The sequence below is a fragment of the Mesocricetus auratus genome, unplaced genomic scaffold (assembly GCF_017639785.1).
Source record: "Mesocricetus auratus isolate SY011 unplaced genomic scaffold, BCM_Maur_2.0 Super-Scaffold_100006, whole genome shotgun sequence".
NCBI classification, from domain to species: Eukaryota; Metazoa; Chordata; class Mammalia; order Rodentia; family Cricetidae; genus Mesocricetus; species Mesocricetus auratus.
Window position 1 is genome coordinate 67,180,068 of NW_024429190.1, and position 21,086 is coordinate 67,201,153.

General features: G+C 36.5%; 1 protein-coding gene across 5 annotated transcripts in view; it reads right to left on the reverse strand.

Annotated features, from left to right (window-relative positions):
• Positions 1 to 21,086, reverse strand: part of Ankrd17 (ankyrin repeat domain 17) — a 134,777-nt gene that overhangs the window by 40,621 nt on the left and 73,070 nt on the right. For 2 of the 5 annotated variants that reach the window (XM_040747377.1, XM_040747379.1), the window contains exons 12-18: positions 20,518 to 20,645; positions 20,198 to 20,341; positions 19,744 to 19,846; positions 17,566 to 18,318; positions 13,184 to 13,332; positions 3,305 to 3,416; positions 2,974 to 3,119 (exon numbers count right to left, since the gene is read on the reverse strand). In XM_040747377.1, the coding sequence (XP_040603311.1) occupies positions 2,974 to 3,119; positions 3,305 to 3,416; positions 13,184 to 13,332; positions 17,566 to 18,318; positions 19,744 to 19,846; positions 20,198 to 20,341; positions 20,518 to 20,645 (1,535 nt within the window). The remainder of the gene's footprint in view (positions 1 to 2,973; positions 3,120 to 3,304; positions 3,417 to 13,183; positions 13,333 to 17,565; positions 18,319 to 19,743; positions 19,847 to 20,197; positions 20,342 to 20,517; positions 20,646 to 21,086) is intronic. The other 3 variants (XM_040747378.1, XM_040747381.1, XM_040747380.1) reach the window with 3 other exon arrangements.

The window sequence follows — 21,086 nt, forward strand, 5'->3', positions numbered from 1 at the left end:
ATAAGTGTTGCTAGGAATTGAACTCAGGACCTCTGGAGGAGCAGTCAGTGCTCTTAACCGCCAAACCATCTCTCCAGCCCCCCACTTTATTGAGACAAGGTCTCACTAAGCAAATCAGGCTGGTGGCAAACTGCCTTCCCATCCCAAGTGCTGGGATTAATGGCGTGTCCCACCATATCTGGCAATCAGTATTTTTCTGTTGTTGTTATTTTAAAAAAAAAGGAGGTGAAAATTTTTTCCATGTTTTAACTACCTTAACAACCTCATATTATTCTGTGCCTGTGGGAACAGCATTAAATTTTACCTGGTAATAGAATCTTGGGTGCATAACTTTATAAGGCATTGTCAGACTGCTGCCAAGAACAGCTGTACTATTTATACCCCAGTAACAAAGCAGGAGTGGCTAATACTACTTATGCGTTTTAAGCGTATTTCCCTGAGAACTAAATTATTGAGCATTAAGTGCTTTCAGGCCATTTCAAGACATATCAATTAAAATCTTATTTGTTTAGATAAAGCTATAATACCTTCATTAAAACTAGGAAGACTAAGTGGCTTTACTTAATTTATTGTAAATTTGTATTTATGCAGGCCCATATGGAATGCAGGTAGGAAGGCAAAGGACAACTTTCAGAAGTTCGATCTCAATGTCCAACTCACCAAGGCAGGGTCTCTTGTGCACTTTGACACAAGGAGCCACCTTGTTTGTTTTCTTTTTCTAACTACATTTATTAATTAGCAGGTGTGGGGAAAACCAGTCAGATTTTCAGGCTTAATGGCCAGTATTTCTACAGGTTGGGCCATGTGTCAGCCTATTTTGTACTGTATTGTTTAATGGCAGTGTTTTACTATATAGTCATGACTGACTTTGATATAGGCCAAGTTTGTGACAATCATTCTGCCTTTGACTACCAAGTCCAGGGGGTACAGGCATGAGCCAGCAGCAGGCATGAGCTAGAATGCCTGCTTTAAACGGCTTGAGAGGTTTATAGCATTTGTCACACAATAAAGTAAAAATAAATGCTTGCAAATTTCATTTTCTAAATTTTATTATACAATTCCATATTGAATTGATTTTCCTAATTATACCAACTATTTTGCAATACCTGTTCTAATGACATCAAATGAAGCTAAAGTGATTATAGGCAAAGTTTCATGTCAGGAAGAAAAACCTTCAGTTATCTTGGCTTGGTTTGTTTCCTGTGGTCCTAAGAATGATACAACCTTGAAAATAGCTAGTCAATCATATTTGCTAACAACTATATCTCCAGCCTATTTGTTTTATTTTATAAATAACTCACAAAAGTATAGCTTACTGCTATTAAATGAAAGAAGTTATCCTTTTGATTTAAAATTCAAGTATGTATCAACATGCAAAATAAATACTATTTCAAGCTAAATCATGATTAGGAGTTTTAAAATAGTATTTAATATCAAAATTTTCTGTCACATTTTAATCTGGAAACGATAGGAATCTAATATGGTAGTTTGAATAGAATGTCCCCACAGGCTCATATGCTTCAATGGTTGGTCATAAAGGAGTGGTGCAATTTCAGAGGAACTAGGAGCTGTGGCCTTTGAGGTTTCAGAAACCCAGAGTCTCTCTCTCTCTTCTTGTTGTCTGTGGGTCCTGATATAAAATATTCAAGCTACTTCTCCTGCATGATGTCTACCTGAATGCTACCATGCTCCCTGCTGTGACCATAATGAACTTAATTTCTGAAACTTCAGGCAAGCCTTCAATTAAATGTTTTCTTTTTTAAGGGCTGCTGTGGTCATGATGTCTCTTCACAGCAACAGAACAGTGACTAAGAAAGAAGGTTTTTGTTTTCTTTGTTAAGGGCATTGTTCCCTGGTTGGACTGGAGTTCTCTATTAATAGTGAGTGAGAGATCTGCCTGCCTCTGCCTACAGAAGGCAAAGACTGAAAGCATGCGCTACCACACCCTGCTAATTTTTTAAGACTTTCTCTACTTCCATTGTGAATTACAGATCAAACAACCTACAACAGAACAAGTGCTGTGTTATCACCACAAACACGGAACTTTGTATATACTCTACATTCAAGGGGGAAAGGCCATAGAATTAGCCTAAATAAAAAGCTACCAAGAAACAGTTCATGTGCATCATGCCTTTTTCTTTTTTCTTTTTTGGTTTTTCCAGGCAGGGTTTCTCTGTATTGTTTTGGAGGCTGTCCTGGAACTCACTCTGTACACCAGGGTGACCTCAAACTCAGAGATCCGCCTGCCTCTGCCTCCAGAGTGCTGGGATTAAAGGTGTGCGCCACCAACGCCAACCATGCCTTTATTTTTAATCTATATTTGTGTCAGTTTTTGATAGGAATTATAAAAATTTCTTTTAATAGTCTGTTCTGAAAACCTAATGCACTTATCTGGTTAGAAAGAAAGGATGGAGAAAAATACGAATTTTTAAAACTGTTTATTATTGTGTGTTGTATGGGACCAAATCCCACAGTGAACATTTGGGGAACCAAAGGACTACTTTAGAAAAGTCCTTTCCCTCCTTCCATATGGAGAGCTGAACTTGTCAGGCTTGTTCAACAAGTCATTTTTTAAAGCTGAACAGAAAACTAGCATGGATGACTGGGTGGCTTCCAGACTGAGGATCGGGAAGTTCTGAATTCATAAAGATAGTATAATTGGCTTATTTAGCCTATGTCCCCTATACAGAAGTTGGAAGAGAAGGGAAAAACCAAGAAAAACTTAGGTTAACCAGCTAATTGTTAAACACTACTAGACATAAAACTGATTGCACAGTATGATTTTCTTGGGCATTTATGATCAACTCCTGGCCCTTGGTCTGTTTGAAGTTATACTAACCCTATTCTTGTTAATATGTAGTAATTTGATTTACTGTAATAATCTAACAGGTTTAAGGCTCCTATATGGAAAACAAATACATGCACACATATTTGCTAAACAGAAAAAGAAATTACACTGAGAGGAAATGTTACCTCCTGTCTGCCCCCTGAACAAGCCAAGGACAGTGGTGTGTCCTTGGTTCTTTCTGATTGGGCTTCAATGTCTGCACCATTATCCAGCAATATTTCTACAACACCAACATGACCAGCTGTAGCAGCCAAGATGAGTGGAGTAAAACCTAGAGGGGGAAAAAAAACAACAACAACAAAAACAAAAGCTTCTTACAACAAGCTAAACAAATAAAGAGTAACACTTTTTCCCCAATATATCTAAGCACCAATATGTGGCTATAAACGAATTGTTTCTAAATTCACATTTCCCACAAACCTTCCATAAAGTAACGCTAACAAAAATAAGGGCTACCTTTCTTGTCTCGGTGTTCAATACTAGCTCCTCTTTCGAGTAGTGTTTGTACCAGTTCCTCATGGCCACCAGCACAGGCAAGCGTCAGTGCAGTATCATGATTACTCTCAGTCTGTGAAGATACGGAAAAAAAGCCATCAGTTTAATTAGTTTATTTAAATAACTTTCCAGTGTTACTGTCAAAAACACAGATACACATGTGCCTCTCTATTAGATCAAGACATAAAGCTATGTGGTCCAAGCTTGGCAGAATTTGCCATCTTCCTGCTTCGAATCTCCTGCTGAGTGCTAGAATTATAAATGCACACCACCAAGCCAGGCTTACACGAAGCATTTGGACAGTGTATGGTTTCCCACCAATAAGAAGCCAATCCGTGGTTTTCTCCTTTCCTTTTCTTTTTTCTTTTTTTTTGGGGGGGGTAGAAGTTCTGAAACTTTCTAGCTTGAGTCTTTCTTAGCTGAGGACAAACTGTTCCACATAGCCATCACCAATAGAGCACTGATATTACAAACTTGTTCCCTATGCCTAGCATCAGTGACCTTTCTAGAACTGCAAATAATACTCAAACTTTATAAGCAATTCTTAATGGCACCAAAGGAAAAAAAGATAGGTTTCTATTACATGGCAATTGCAAGTATAATATTGATAAAATAGTATGAATTCAATTTTGCTGCCACATATCAATGGAGTAATAGTAACAGATTATATATATGTTTCTATTTCAAGTAACTTTTTGTTTAAATTGAGATAGAACCTCACAGTACCCCAGGCTAGCCTTAAACTTGTATTGTTCCTTTAGTCTCTGCCTCTCTATTGCTACAACAAGCATGTGTCACCGTGCCTAACACCCTCCCCCTTTCTCTCTCTCTCTCAGATTCGTGGAGATAGGCAATATAGAACAGTGATCCGTAAGGACAAAAACATAGGAATATAGGAATGCAAATACAGGAATGCAAATATAGGAATGGCAGAGGCTAGCAGAGAAGAGAGTTTGAAGAGGAAAGGACTATAGAGAGTACTCTGGAGATCAGCAGAGAATTCTGGTGTCATCAGCTGATGTTCAGCAGGCCGTGTACATGAGGAAATAGATCAGGTACAACACCAAGAGCAGGAATACAGGTCCTACAAGCTAGAGCAGAAATCTTTTACAACATGCAGAAAATCATGTAGAATCCTCTGTACAGAGACCAAATTCGTTGTTAGATCCATAAAAAAGCTGAAAAGCAAGCCTTACAGTTTAAAAATTGTGCCGAGCACGGTTTCAAACACCTTTATCCCAGCATTCAGGAGGCATAGGCAGGAAGATCTTTTTGAGTTCTAGCCCAGCCTGCTCTACAAAGACAGTTCTAGGACAGTGAGGGTTGTTGTACAATGAAACCCAGCTTCAGAATGAATGAAAGAATGATTGTTTTCATCAAGTAACTTAGCTTTGTTTAAAAATACAGGCCCCAAATTACTTAAGGAATAAAACATGTGGAACACACTCTATTTTACAAAGAAAGGTTGTGATCTGACACTGTAGAATTTAACTTCTAGAGTAACATGCAACTAACGTGGCTAATGGAGCACTAAGAAACTCATAGCCTTTTCTTTCCTCTTTCAAACAGGATCTCACTGTGTAGCTTTTGAGATAGGGCCTCGCTATACAGCTCTGGCTGGCCCAAAGCACTTTATGCAGACCAGGTTGGCCTTGAATTCAGTAATCTGCCTGCCTCAAAAAGTTATTTCTAACTTAATAAATCTGTCTGACTATTGGAAAGTGTTTTAGGTAGTCTGGAAAAATGAACACATGAATGTATTTTATCAATTATGCAGTTAAATTTAAATAAAAGTATTTCCAATATAAATCCATATATAAAATTGAGAAGTATTATAACAGACTGACAAAACTCGTTGGGAGAAGCCTCTGTAACAGGGGACGTTCAATACTAAAATCATTCTCAAGTAAAGCAAAATAATGTGATCACTGCTAATTACAAACTCAATATACAAACTAATTGTCAAGACTTAACCTAGGACATAAAATTTCAGGAAAAACAGCTTTATGACTATTTCCTTTTTTTAGAGACAGGGTTTCTCTGTGTAACAGCCCTCGCTGTCCGGGGAACTCACAGAGATCTGCCTGCCTCTACCTCCCGAGTGCTGAGATTAAAGGTGTGCTCCACCACCACCTAGCTCAACTCATTCCTTTTCATGGTGAGCTTGCTAGCATTCTTTTTTCTTTAATTTTGAGGCTGGGTCTCTGTAGTCCTGAGTGCTTTGGAGTTTTCTTTGTAGATCTGGCTGGCCTTGAATTCATAGAGATCCACTTTCCTTTGTTTTCCAAGGAATTAGGGTGGGTTTCTTCTTTTGACTACCTAGAACTGCCTATGTAGACCATAAAGGTTCACCTGCCTCCTGAGTACTGGGATTAAAGGAGTATGCCATCACACTGTGCTCTTTTTACTCTGTAATGTGATTACTAAAACTGTTCAAACTTACTTATGTGTCTCTATTTTTCCTTTGGGTTAGTTTTGAAATCTACCTCACTATGAAGCTGCAGCTGGCCTGTAAACTCAATTCTGCCTCAACCTACTGAGAATACAAGTCATATGTCACTGTACCTCGCAAACTCCATTTTTCCCTTTGATAATATATAGACCAGGCCGGCCTTGAATTCATAGGTCCTGCCTTTGCCTCTCAAGGAACTGCGATTAAAAATTTGTGCACCATGGCCACTAAATTCTTTTTTTCTTTTTCTTTTTTTGTTAATTTAAATTCGAAACAAGCATGTTTCTCATGTCAATCCCAGTTCCTTTTCCCTCCCCGCCTCCCGTGAAGCCCTAACCCATCCCCTTTCTGCTTCTCAGGGAGGGTGAGGCCTTTCATGTGAGATCTTCAAAGTTGGTCATATCATTTGGAGCCAGGCCTATACCTTCCCCCATGTGTCTAGATCATCACTCCATGTGGAATGGGCTCCCAAAGTCCATTCGTGTACTAGGGATAAATACTGATCCACTGCCAGAGGCCCCATAGATTAACCAGATAGCCGCTAAATTCTTATGAGGCTAATGAACACACGTTATAATTCATTTTCAACCTACATGAATTATTTTGTTCAGAATACATCACCGAACGTTGAATGAATGACAATTGTAAAACTACATATCCAAAGACTATTATTAGTAAAGACTTAAATATTTATAGAGCTCTTGTATAGTACTATTTACATAATACAAGAAGTCATACCCTCCCAATAATTGTAAAAGCCAAACTCCATTACAAAAAGCTAAAATCAAGACAAAAAGTGAAACTGATCAAGAGTCAAGAAATGAGAAAAGCCTACTAGTCAGTGATGGAGAGGGAGCCGCAATAGCTGCTCTGCAGAAGAGCCACTGACTGCAGAGATCAGGGATGGCCACAAGGGAGAGATGCACCAACTACAACAATGGAGAAGGACATAAAACTTCAATGAGTGACAGCTGTGTTTCAGTATGTGATCGTCATTTCAAGTCTTATTATTTAAAAAGGAAAGAAAAGAAACTATGTCTGACTTCATAGAAAAGGCAACGAAAACTCAGAAAAACAACTTTCTGGTGCTCACACTGAATTGGTAGCTACTAGATATGGGCTTTCAAAGACCAAGAAGGACATCCTATTCTAGACAGCAAACTCCTCAAACTGCATCATAAAGCCTATCTACCATATTCTGAGTGAGACTCTAAAACGTCCTATGTACTGTCTGTTCATTATATGTAGTTTACCAATAAATTTAGATTATAAAGTTTTAAAAATTCTTTTGAAGACTAAAGGGTAATTTATAATATTCATGTCTAACTGAAAAAGACGACCATGAAAAATCTTTAGGTGATCGGTAACATATGCTTTCCTTCATTATAAAGCACAAATTAAACTAATATTAATTTTAAGCATCATTTTTCCCAACAGCTCTATTCTATAATCTCAGGCTTACAAAGTGAATATAGGTCATTCTATGGGATCTTGTAAACTATTATACAGACTCAATCTGTATTTAAGTTAAAGCTATTTTTGAAAAGCTTATTAAACTATGAGAAATAAAAAAATTAAATGCAAGAAGAATTGTCAAATTCCTTAAGGAACCAAAGTTAGCTACAAAAATGAGAAGGCCCACTCCATTTTTACATTAGTGAGAAGTGAAAGCAACAAATATTTTTCAGATAACATGAAGAGTTCAGAAAGATTGCTTTTATCCCCCAAACATTAACACAATTCCAAACTGATAGTACCTGCTTACAACCCACCAGCAAAACTAACTGCAATAGTTTAATATTAACAATGGCTGGCAGTGAACAGAAGGAAAGCAATAGTGTCTGAGAGGGAAAGTACAGGAAGGTCTCTTTAAGGACTTAATCTCACACACTGGCCAAGCAGTTATTTAATTCCCTTATCAAGTACCCAAGGCAAAGTCTCTAACATAGGGGAAAAGGGAGAGAGGTGGTGTGAAAAAAAAGAAGTGTGTATGTGTATGTATGCATGTATGTATTTGTAAAACTGGGCATGGTGGCAACACTCAGATTGAGGGTGGGTATGGAGTGAAATCTCTGAGTGGAGTGAGGTCAGCCTGTCTACACAGTAAGTCCCAGGACAGCCAAGGTTACATAGTGAGAAACTGTCTCAAAAACGGTCAATAAAACAAAACCGTGTGGATTATTTACATGACTAATTGAGAGAAGAAAGGTGCAGGTGATGTGGCCACACACATGACTTAATGAAAAGGATCACAAAATATAAGAGAGTGCTGTAGAAAAATGAAAACTTTAATGAGCTAATAAAACAGGTTGAAAAACGATGTAGGAGGTATATCCTAAATTAATTATGTTTAAAACCAGGAAGGAATGAAATAGCTTAACATTTTTATATACCTACAAAAAGAAAATCTTCACAATTTCAATTATGTCATCTTCTTATACAGTCAGATTATGTATCAGTTTAGGGATATCAAACAAATGAGAAAAATCAGTAAAATTAAACTTAAAACTTTTTCTAAACGTAATTCTATAAAACAGCAGTTGAATGCATATAATTTTTCTTTGAGACAGCATCATGATGAATGTAGGATGCCTCAGGACCTCCCTGTCTTGAGTATTGAAGAGGCCAGGAAAAGGTAGGAATTTTCCTGGAACCTAAGCTAGAGGCAGTTTGTGAGCACATGTGGGTGCAAGAACCATCTTAAACTCTGAGTCATCTTGCCAACTGCTGTAAGCTTCAATCTTAATTAAAGGAAACTGCTTTTTATTTTGAGACAGGGTCTTAATATGCATGCCAGGCTAGTTAGTTTCCTACTCCCAATCCTCCAGCTTCAGACTTCCAAACGCTGGGATTCTAGGCATGTGAATATACCCAGCAAACAGAAGGCCCTAATGTATATTACATATAGGTAATATCCTCCTTATTCTTTAATTATTTGTTATATCATTATAATGAAACTTTTCTCTGGATTCCAAAATCGGTAAGAATATAGAAAAACATCTATGTAACATTCAGACATTGAAGGTAAAACACAATGTAACATACTTCACAATTTTGTTTTACTTTTTTAGGAGTTGGGGGAGGCAGTATTCAGACAGTCTCAATTCTATACTCCACTTGAGATAATCCTATTTCAACCTTCCAAGTTTTAGGCTCACAGGAATGAGTAGCTATGTCCAACTATAATTTATATTCAGCTATAATTTAATTCTGAATGCATGCCACGTTAAGTTTAATAGCATGTGTAATCCAGGCTGGTCTCAAATATGCTATCTAACAATGGATGACACTGAACTTTTGATTTTCTTTACTCAACCTGTGTGCTGGAATTAGAGGTAGGAATAAACATACCAGGTTTTATATGGTGCTGGAGAATCCAACCCAGGACAACCCAGGATTCTGTGCATACCAGGCAAGCACTCTACCAAATAAGTCACATTCCCAGCCCACACCTAAACCTCTCAATAGTTAGTAGGGGAAATAGAAATAATGTATACTAATTTTTTATTAATTTTTCTCACATTGCTTCTACTTCAAGAAAAGTTCATAACAGTTTGAGAATAACAACTAAAGCAGGTCACACATATCTGATGTACATGTGATAGCAAAGAGGCTTTTAAGCAAGTGTTAAAAGACCATGAAAAAAACTAGTCCTTTCTTATACTTAGTGTCTATGTGAGTCGATCCAATTTCATATAATCAAGTAAAAACTTAACTGAGGGTTACCCAAGTTTAATCTCCATCTTATTTACTGCCCAGTTTTCGCTAGGGAATCAAACTCTCCCTTTTCACCTCAAATAACTTCAACAGAATGAAAGACCCTCTAATCCCTTTAGTCTGTTTAATCTCTCACAGTAGCGTGGTATTCTGGTATTTGTCAGGGTTTCATTTGTGTGCTCTAGCACAATTTGGTCACACAAACAAAAATATTCATGGCACCAGAGTTCATAGATTTTACTTTATCAAATATTTTTAGAGGGATTGTACTGGGGGGGGGTGAGAGGAGGGAATCTTAATTTTTACTGAAGTACCTGCTTGACACAGAAACAAATTTCTTAAATTAACTTCAATAATTGAGTCAGGAAGAAGAGTGATAATTACCATTTTGTCTGTTTTACCCCTCAGATGTAAAAATTGTTCTGTATTTAGATAAGCACTAAAAATTAACTTGTGTTAAGCAAAAATGCAAAAAAAGGTTTTCAAAAGTCTCAATACAGAAACCAGGAAACAGCACTCGGAAGGCAGAGGCAGAGTCAGATGGATCTCTATGAGTTCGAGACCAGCCTGGTGGATAAGAGTGAGTTCCAGGACAGTCTCCAAAGCCACAGGGAAACCCTGTCTCAAAAAAAAAAAAAAAAAATAAGAAGAAAAAAAGAAAAGAAAGAAAGGTAGACAAAATGAAACAAGCAAAAAAAAAAAAAAAAAAAAAAAAACCAGACAACAACAACCAAAAAAGAACCAGGCAGGAATTTTAAAAACTAAAAAAAAATTTTTTTAAAAGATTCATGTATTTTATGTGTGAGTACTTTGCTTTGTCTACATGCTTGGTGCCCTTAGAGGCCAAAAGACGACACTAGATCACCTGGAACTAGAGTTAAGGATAGTTGTGAAGCACCATGAGAGTGCTAGAAACTGTAAGAGCAAACCAGTGTTCTTTACTGCCAAGCCGTATTTTTTAAGGAGCCATAGTCAAATCTTTATATATAAACAAAAGTTTTTTTCAATTTATATAAATTCTCAGTTAACTTACATGACTGTTGTTAATGAGTGAAACAAGTTCATCATCCATAACTTAATATCCAGTGAATCAAAGTCATACTTGGGTACATAGTTTTGGACCCATTTTATTTGAAATTGTTTTGGAAACAAGGAAGACATAACTCTGTGTAAGGGCCCATTCTTTGTCCCCTAAAAATCAGAACATACTTCTAGTCTCAAGATCATAATCTCAAGGAAAATAATACATATCCAATGCCAAGTTATACTGAATTCCACAATTTGATCAACAATATAAATGAATGAGATTTTTATAGTTTTAAAAGAGGCTATGCAGCATGAATAGTATCTTATTGAATGAAATAGTACACACTTCTGATTCTACCTAACCAGACGACAAAGCCAGAAGATCATGAGTTCAAGCAAGCTAGGGCAAGACTCGTAGCTAACAAACACACATAAAACAGAATAATTACAAGAGTCTGGCTCCTAGCATTCCTCCTCCTTAGCCAAGCAAAGTGACAAATAAACAAAATGATTAATCTGCTTCAGAACATTAATGGTAGTGACCTGGTCTGAGGATTAGGTAATTTCTTTAAAATATTCCCCAGCAAGTTTCTAAGACTAGAGAGAGAATTCAGTGATTAAGTGAACTTGCTGGTAGCTCATGGCCTTCTGTTCCAGGGAATTTGATGGCCTCTTCTGACCTCCACAGAAATCAGGCATGCTGTGGTTCACAGAAAAACACAAAGTTCAAACACCCACACATAAAAAAAAACACATAAACAAAAAATTAAAATAAGCCTAAAATGGTGGTGCACACCTTTAATCCCAGCACTCAGGAGACAGAGGCAGGCTTCTGTTAATTTCAGCACAGCTTGGTCTACAGAGTAAGACCCTATCTAACAAAAAACAAACATGCCCACATATATAACAATGAACCAAGAAACACTTTAGTGAAAAAGGAACTCTCATAGCTTGGTTTCAATGGAATATACACATTTCTTGAAATTATAATTTATAAAAATCTGGTTGTAAGTTTTAACAGCATATACTTCCCTCACCCCAAGTATTAATCAAAATACTACAAAAATACCCTGCAAACATTTTCTTACTCTTACTTTACCTTTCTAAATAGTCTCTCTTAATGTATACTTCTTAGCCTTTCCTTCTTTTCTTTCTAATTTCACTTAATTGATTGGTTGCGAATAAAGGTCTTCTGTAGTTCACCATGGCCTTAGACTTATGTAGCTGAAAAGAACACTTTGGTCCTCCTGCCTCTTTACCTAGCAAGCGCTGGGATTCAAGACTTGTAACATGATGCCTGCCACCTTTTGGCATTTTTCAAGATATAACAAGCTACATTTGCCAGCCCCATCTTGTTCTGGGATTTCATGCTCAACTTATAGTGCATGTGTGTACGCATAGTTTATGTGGGAACACATGATGTAGCATACATATACGTCAGGGGACAACTTGCAGGAGGTAGCTTTCTTCTTCTACTATGTGGAACACAGGAATCAAACTGAGGCTATTAAACTTGAGGGCAAGCACCTTTAACCACTGAGGAATTGTATCATCTTGAATCAACTAAATTCATTCTGTCTGTCTGTCTATCCATCCATCCATCTAATCACATCACTATGCAACCTTTATCTATCGATCTATCTATTGATCTATTTACCTATCTCTATCGACCAATCAATCAATTGATGGATCGTATTACTATGCAGCCCCCAATGACCTCAAACTCACAGGAATCCACCTGCCTCTGCCTTTAATTTTTAATTAGAAATGCTTACTTAGCAGGTCTCAAATTTTCTAAAGCATAACCTTATCTTTTCTTCACCCCTATACATATTCCTTTAGAAAATCCAAATAAAGTGTTTCTATCACACCTCCATGGAATGTTACCAGCCTAAATCCCATAAACTCACTACATATTTCCTCATACCATAAGTCAGAATCTTAAAAAGCGATATAAAGTCAGGTATGGTGGGTGATTTATGCCTATAACTCCAGCATTCAGGAGGCTTAAGCAGGAGGACTGCTGGGATTGAGGTAAGCCTAGGCTCTACTGAGATCCTATCTCAAGGGGAAAAGTTATACAATGCAACTAAGAACATATAATATATAGAAACACACAGTCGATGCATGAAGTTACAGCACCACCTTCTAGTGAGGCTAGGAACTCAACCCAGGACTTTAAGCACTACATCACTGATCTATAGTCCCGGCATTTTCTTTTATAAACAATCCATTATGTATTTAAGGAAATACACACCAATCCTAATGTTTGTTCTACTGAGACAAGGTAGCATGTAACCTAGACTAGCTTCAAATTATTACATAGTGACTTGATCCTCTTGACCCTAATTACCAATGGCTGAGATGAAAGTTGTGGTTTCAGCTTAATATTAAATAAGTTACTTCTGTTACATTCTAGTACTTTCTAAACTAAAATTAAAGTTTAGCTCAGTCAGGCCTGACATTAACTATAAGTGATTAGATGTGAGTCACGGTGTCTGGCTTACTAGTTTTTGAAAAATGGATTTTAATTTTTTGTGTCTGGAATCTTTGACAATGTCATCTAAGATGTTAGGATCACTGCAAGTTAACATTTATAGGTGATGTCATTCCAGTGTGACCATCTCTCCTAATGTGGAGCTTACCTGTGCATCAATATCAATGGCAGGGTAGATAGGTAGCATGGCTGAAGGAGAGATGATGGGACTTGGAGTTGGAGTCTGAGGTTGGGAAATAGAAGCAGCGATACTGTGGGTAGGAGTGTTTGACATTGCAGATGCTCTTCCACTGACTGCTGTTGAACAAAATAACTGCACTTAATAAGGACGAAACATTGTTAGGAAAGAGTAAGAAATGTTTCTAGCAGTTTTTAAACAAAATGTCTATAAGACACTTTTATAACATTAATAACTAATTTCCGTATCATTTTTGATTGGTGAACAGCCCCAAAATAGAATAGATATTGAGTAATCCACTTCCCACAAAATAATTCACCTGAAAGACAAATTCTCTTTTAATGAAAGTAACAAAAAAAAATCTTAATTCAAAATAAACCTGAAAACACACTAAAGTTACACAGAAAAGGAATAAATGATAAAATAATCAAGAATAAAGGGAAAAGGGTGATCTTTTTTAAACTTGCCAGCCTCACCCTTGTATTTCAGAGTGAATAAAAGTTACTTCACTGTTAGAGTGGGACACCCTCAAAATCAAACTACTGAAAACACCACACATTTACTAAACACAACAGGGCAGTTGGAACTGTGAAGGCCCTGGTGTGAGTTTTTGAGAGTAGAAAAAAAATTGATCCTCACACAGGTATTTGCAATCACATTGACTTGGGACAAAATGAAGATTGGGCTAGAAATAAATATATTCATACAATCATCCTCCCAATATGGACCCTTGTTCTTCTATGCAGGATTCTTCTGTAATCTTAGTTCACTTCACTCACATATATGATTTAAATAATGGCTAGTTAGAGCTGTACTTGGAGTGTGAGAATAATGCTGAAGACAAAGGCATAGAATAGACTAAATATTAGCTTAAGGGACTTTGTTCTCTCAATAACTCAATTCTGAAGTTAACATGTAAACATCTTCCTCTTCACCCACAGTAAGAATGCACCTGCATGAATATTAAATTTTGGCCAGTAATCTCTGAATAGAGTGCAGATGTGTGTTTCCCAAGTACTTCCAACTACATTAGACAGAAAACAATTATAGATTCACAACTGAATCTGAAACCAGGCAAAAGAACTTATCTTGCCAAGAATAATAGTAAAATTGACCTTTTAACAGTTATGAACATGGCTATCAATTAAGAAATATACTTTACATAAAATCTTTAGGTAGGGCACAAACATACACTGTACATTATAGTAACACACATTCTATAATTGTACATTTTTAGTCCACTTAAAAGTCAAAAGAAAAACAAAGACCAAAAAGAAAAGAAAAAAAAAAAAAACAAACAAACAAAACATCTGTATCATGAAGGAACCAGGTCAAGAGGGAGGAGCATGTGCCACCAATTACCTAATGACTCTCAGACTATTTGATAGTCTTACTGACTTCTTTATACATAAGGCTTCAATCTTCTAATCCTGATCTCTGGAGTCTACGTCAGATTGCTGGTATTGCAGGCTCATGAACACACGCTGATTTAAAGATCAAATAATTTCACTGAAAGCTCCTATACTATACATAAATTTCAAAATCACACTAAATCTACAGCTCTTAAGATAGACTCCATGTTTAAGATGACTGAATTTCTGTTATTGCTGCTGCTGCCCTATCAAGTGTTGGGATGACAGGAATGCACCACTCCACTGGTTTTATGGAGTGCTAAGGATCAAACCCAGGGTGCTTCGTGCGTGCTACACAAGCTTTACACCAACTGAGCTATCCATTCTCGGCACTCACTGATTTTTACTTTAGTAATTTAACTGGGTTAAAAGACTGGTAAGTGTCTAAACTTTAATCCATATCCCAACTGGAATAATATTATTTTAAAGAATAATTAGTTTTCTTGATGTGGAGTGTTTTTTTCAAATTAGTTGTTTTGATCTTCTCACCTAAAGTTGGTAAGAAAAAAACGTGCTCATTTCCTTTGAAAGTGTTGTATCAAGAGTCAGTAACTGGTCATCATTCAACCATGTACTACATAAATAAAAGGGCAAGCTTTAAATATCTAAGTAACCAAAGGATTCTAGTTCTAGGAATTTCTTTTTCTTTACATTTTAAAATTTAGAGAGGGAAAACCGAATGCTTGAAAATTTTTAACAGCAGAAATGAAACAGTGTAATCAAGACAAAACAAGGGCACTGTTAAAAGAAGTTAAACAAGTGCCTAGTTTTGATTTGGGGAGTATGGTGAATTAGGAAGGTTGAAGACTTGGCCAGCTAAGTACCAGAAGATAGAAGAGCATCATATGAGAAACATAACAAAAGAGAACTAAGGAACAGGAAGGATGGTGCTTGGGGAAAGAAGGCCAAATGAGGTTGAGTTACATAAGAAGCTCAAAAGAAGAAGTAGAAATGATCCTCAATCAACTGAAACAACAAGTATAATCAGAAGTTACTCAAACAATGAGAATACAGAAATAAGTTGTGTGTGCTTGTATGTGCAAATACATGTGCATAACATGTGAATATGAGTGAGATATTAGGTAGGGATCATCTGCAGGTAGACATTAAGATTGTTTTAAATTCTTTTCTTATTCCGATGGGTATGTTTCTTTACCCACATAGAAGAGCATGATATAGCAGCCTTTTTAGAAAATAGCAAATTTGTCATAATCCCTAAAATCTCATGTACATTAAAACTAAAAAAATTTTTTTAAAAAGAAAAATATTTATGAACCTTTAACACACAGACAGAAATCTTGGGAATAAATGAATCAGTAAAAAAAAGCTGCTTTACAAACATCTGATAATTCTCATTAGAACTAAAAAAATGTTACAATCAGCAAATTGTTGACAACTATACTCAAGTACATTGGGTAAATTCTTGATAGCACATCAAAACCAACTTTCCAACAGTCACTGGTATAGCACATACCAAACCTTCATTTCATCAATAAATAACATGTAACTTTATAATCCTCTGGTAATCAGATACAATAGAGAATTATCTAAGTTAATGGACATGGAATCAATATTGAATTTATAACTACTGTGAGCTACTTGTTATACAATGTTAAATCCCTTAAAGTTTAAAAAATATCATAATCAGTTAGTGATGATTAATAGGGACTTAAGTCTTTTGAAAATTTATACTTGTACTGAGATTGTTACAATTCTTATTATTAGTCACTAGTAACAATTATCCTGGTGTAAGTTATTTTACTCTTAAGATTAGCAGATATTTTCAAACCACATATTGCAGACAAGATAAAAGGGGGGGACTGGGAAACTATACCAATTTTTGAAATGCAATATCTACCTTATTACCTGTTTCTCAATTTCTGAATTATCTCAACCTACATATCTAAAAAGCATTTTCTTTCAGAAAATGACTTAATATGTGACTTTCACCATAATAAATGTTTCCAAAATAGTTTTAAATTAGAAACAGCAAATCATCCAGGTAAGAAACAAATGAATAAAAAATGGGAAGAAATCAGAAGAAAAATAATCAAAATTCAACAACTATTTACTCCCTTTATTCTCCACTTGCCCTTCCTTCTCAGGTTTCCTTCCACAAGAAGGAAAATTATATTAGTTAAGAGAGCATTCCCTATGACTCTACGAAATCTCATTCTACTGTTATACAATTCACAAAATCAGTCCCACATAAGCAGCATTAAAATTCTTCTCAAGTTGCAATCCTTATTAGAATAGAAGAAAATCTCTCTGGCTACACATTTAAAACATGTTATTCACCATACTGTTAGGGGAACACACTTCCCATAATACAGTCAGAAACAGACTATACATTAACATTCACAGGGAATAAAAATCACTGACATACAGTAGAATCAGACTCTACTTTGTTGGTACTTTATTAATGTTGTAAAGGTGTTTGTTTTGGTTGTTGTTTGCTTGTTTTTAAATAGCCATCATGAAGTTTGATACAATAGTATGTAAAGTATTTCTTTTGATCACAAATAGACTTCCTAATATACCCTAATACCTTTGCACTTCAACTTTTATCAATTTTCCTTTTATTGGTATGAATACAGAAGCAAAAGTGCCCAAACCCAAACCCAAACCCAGTGTTCTGAACTTAAAGTGAAAAAGAAAACCTAAAGTAAAAACCAAGACTCAACCAACTACTGAAAAACTTGGAATCCCATCCTATTGATCTCACACAGACAGATCCGGCCATTTGTATTGTATGAACTAATCTTGAATTTGACCTGTAGCCATCTGAGAACTTCTTAACACTAATATTTCTAAAGACATAGGGTTAAGAGTCCAAAAATAGTTCTCAAGTTGAGTAATGGATAAAAAAAATTTCTGGCACACTCTTACTCGCCTTAAGCAAATCATATTTGATACCTGCTCATAACAATATAAACCCACCTGCCATGATGTCATCCAGCGTGTCATTGAGGGTCTGAGCAGGGCTGGCTACCATTAACCCTTGTTGTGTTTCAGTGAGAATTCCTTGCCCCAGCCCTGCCAACTGTGCTTGGCCCAGTACTGGCTGTCCAACTATCACTCCTTGAAGTTCTGTAAGATTTGCGATGGACCCTGGAGGCAAGGGACCCGCTGCCAGAGGCAAAGCTTGAGGCATCGCCAGAGGCTGGATTGGTGCAAAACCCATTTGAGCAGCAGTTTGCTGGGGTTCATCTTTAAGCAAAACAGGATCCACTTGCTGTAACCGTGCATAGTCTCCCTCCGAAAGCTGCTCTCCAACCCCAACAGGAGTAAGTAGTCCCAGGTGTTGGCAAGACTGCTGCTGCTGCTGCTGAAGTTGAATTCTTTGAGCTTTAACTTCTAGATACTGTTTTTTTAGCTGCTGCTGAGTTTTCAGTTGTAATTCTCTTTCTACTTTCTGCAGCTCCTCCAGAATCTTTTGTTTCTTCTGAATTTGTTCTTCCCTCGTTTTGTTCAGCTCCTCGATCTTCTCCTTGGTAAGTTGGTCAGCATGAGCCAGCTCCAAGGACTGCAGCTGTGCATTTTTTTCTATGGCTTCTTTTATCCTCTGTTCCAGTTCTGTTAACTTTCCCTGAGCCTCTTCTACAATGCTCTCTGGAGACTGATTGGTGATGTAACCCTGTACATCCTGGCTGTTTGCTGGCAAATGGCTGTTGGACTTTTGTTTAGAAGCAGCTGTGTGAAAAAGAAACCCCCTCAGAAGTGCACATGAATGGCATCCTCATTACAGAGTTACTGTTGGGAGGGTTAGTGCCAACAGTTATGCACCAAGGTTATGCATCAATTCCACGAAGGTGAAATGTAATTTTAAGGAGTTAAACACAAGTCCACCTTCTCTATCATAAATATAAAATGTATGTATTTTATGTACATAGAGTATTCTCTGAAAGTAGAGTTCAGAATTTATAAATACCACAAGGCTAAAACTAGACAACAGAGGGATGAAAGCTTGTGACACCTAAGTGGTGCAGTTAAAGTCAAAGTCAAGTCTAAGGCTATGTGTAGGCATTTCATATGGTCAGAAAGCAAAAACTCATCATAAAAGCAGAAAAATAAAGCTAAATTAAGGTGTAGAGAAAATTTAGATGTCTATATCAAGATTTTCCACACTTAGTAAATGTCTGTCTTTGATAAACATACACACATACACACAGAGTACCCAAACCAGTGAGATGTACCAAGAAATTAAAACCCAACTAAAATATGTCTTTGTTGGGACCTACTATCTTCAAGACTGACAAAGGAAAGAGAGAAATTCACATAGTCACACAACTACCTGGCCAATAGAGACCTGGGCTTTTAGTTTCCCTGAAAGAAAAGATGCTGGGCTACATGATCCTCTGTTTCTTCTGACAGCCAGGTACACAGACTGCTCTGGCTAACAGGTTTAGCAAGCAACCGAAAAGGATGCCAGAACAATAGGCTAGCGGCAGTGACCTAAAAGAGCTGCTGGGAATAATTAGCATACATGTTGGTAAAAGAATATGGTAGCCAAAACCAAAATCAGCTTCTTCAGGTAAAACTTTTCAAAATAAAAACTGATTCAAACTGGTAGATGTCATGTTTGGGGACATACTTTAAGAACAGGCATGGTATGACATACACAAGTCAAAAAATGGACCTTGGAATCCTAGAAACAACAAGTGTATCTTTCGTATCTTTGAATTAGTTGAGGAAAAAGTGTCCTAGATATATATCTGTGTCAAACCAGTTCTTTCAATTGACTTTTAATATTTGATCCAACATTTTAATCTTTAGGTCTCATGTCACTACAAAGATTTAGGTATGGTAAATAAAAATGATCAGAATTGTCATCCAACTTAACATGAATAAAAATGATTATTCATTGGAGAAAATCATGAATAATTAGCACTCCATCAAAAAGAACATCTGAGTTTCCGGAGTCCCTCAGTACCTAGCTTCTCTCCCAGAAAGTTTCTTTTTCATTGATTTAAAACAACAAACAAACAAACAAAAAAAACTTTAATGATACCAACTTAATTAATTCATTGTTGGAGACAAGTGATTTTGAAGGGCTAGTTTTTGTATTCTTATTTTCACCTGGACTTGTAAGAAATAGTCTTTAGAAGTATAACTGACCTTTATTCCTAACGGGAAGAGTGGTAGCAACATTGGCAGGTGGTTTGTCGGGCTCTTGAGGTGGGACAACCATGGGCAGTGCTTGAACTGGTACACGAGGTGCCTAAGAAAAAATATGATAGTCATTTCTTCCTTGGTACACAATCAATTATCAAGTTAATAACTTGCAGAGTTAAGCATACTTAGTGTGACATTTCAGACAATGACACATGTATATCAAATTATTTTCCTTAACATTCTTTGATTTTTTTTAAAAAAGTAGCTTTGAATTCCTGTTATTCTGACCATAATATTAAAAAATGAAACCATAATCCCATCAATATAGAACAAAAATATAATAATGTACATAGGCCTTGGTATAATTATACATAACTTCATTTCAACAAAGATAATCTCATTTAAATGAATATTATAGCTAAAAAGGAATATAAAATGCTTAAACTTTGAAGCTTACCCTATTTAAATCATGGGATGGGGGTGTTAGCTGAGTGACATCTGGTGGAGGGGCTGAAAGTAGATTATTAGGATAGTCTAAAAGATAGCAAACAACACTTGTATGGCCACCTTTGGCTGCTTCTATCAACATGGTTGAGCCATCCTAAAAGAACGAACATAGAAGGGAAAAAAGTTAGCACACGTATCAGTTCTCAGGTAAGTGCATGTCAAATATCTAATTTTTTTTTCTATTAAAGCTAGGTAGCTAATACCCAGAATGTCACTGCAAATAAAAGATAAGGAATTCATAATGCTACATTAACCACTTGAGTTACCTACTTTTAAACGGTGAGTAGGGTCTGCCCCATGAGCCAAAAGCAGTTCCACTACTGCCAGATGACCCCCCGCACAAGCCAGGGACAGTACAGTATGGTCATTATTAGCTGTGGTTCGATTCACATTTGCTCCTAAAACAGACATGAAAAAAATACATTAGTAGAATGGTTAAAAAAAATAAGACTTATTCATTTTTAATTTATATGTACATGTGTGTACCTTTGAGTTTATGTGCCCCAGGTGCTTGCAGATGCCCTGGGAGGCCAGAGGACATTGGATCCCAAGGGACTAGAGTTACAGAAGGTTGTGTGGGCTATTTAATGTGTGTGCTGTCATCTGTAGAATGGCAAGTGTTCTTAACCACAGGTTCATTTTTGCAGCTCCAGTTGTGGCAAAAATTTACACATCATTTAGTGCTGATGCATTTATATATATATGCATGTATGTATGTCTGTGTATGTGTATGTGTGTATGTCTGTGTATGTGTGTATGTCTGTGTATGTCCTTCACAAGAGGAACATTAGTGTAATATGTAATAGCCTTACTATTATATATTATGAGATTTCATTACT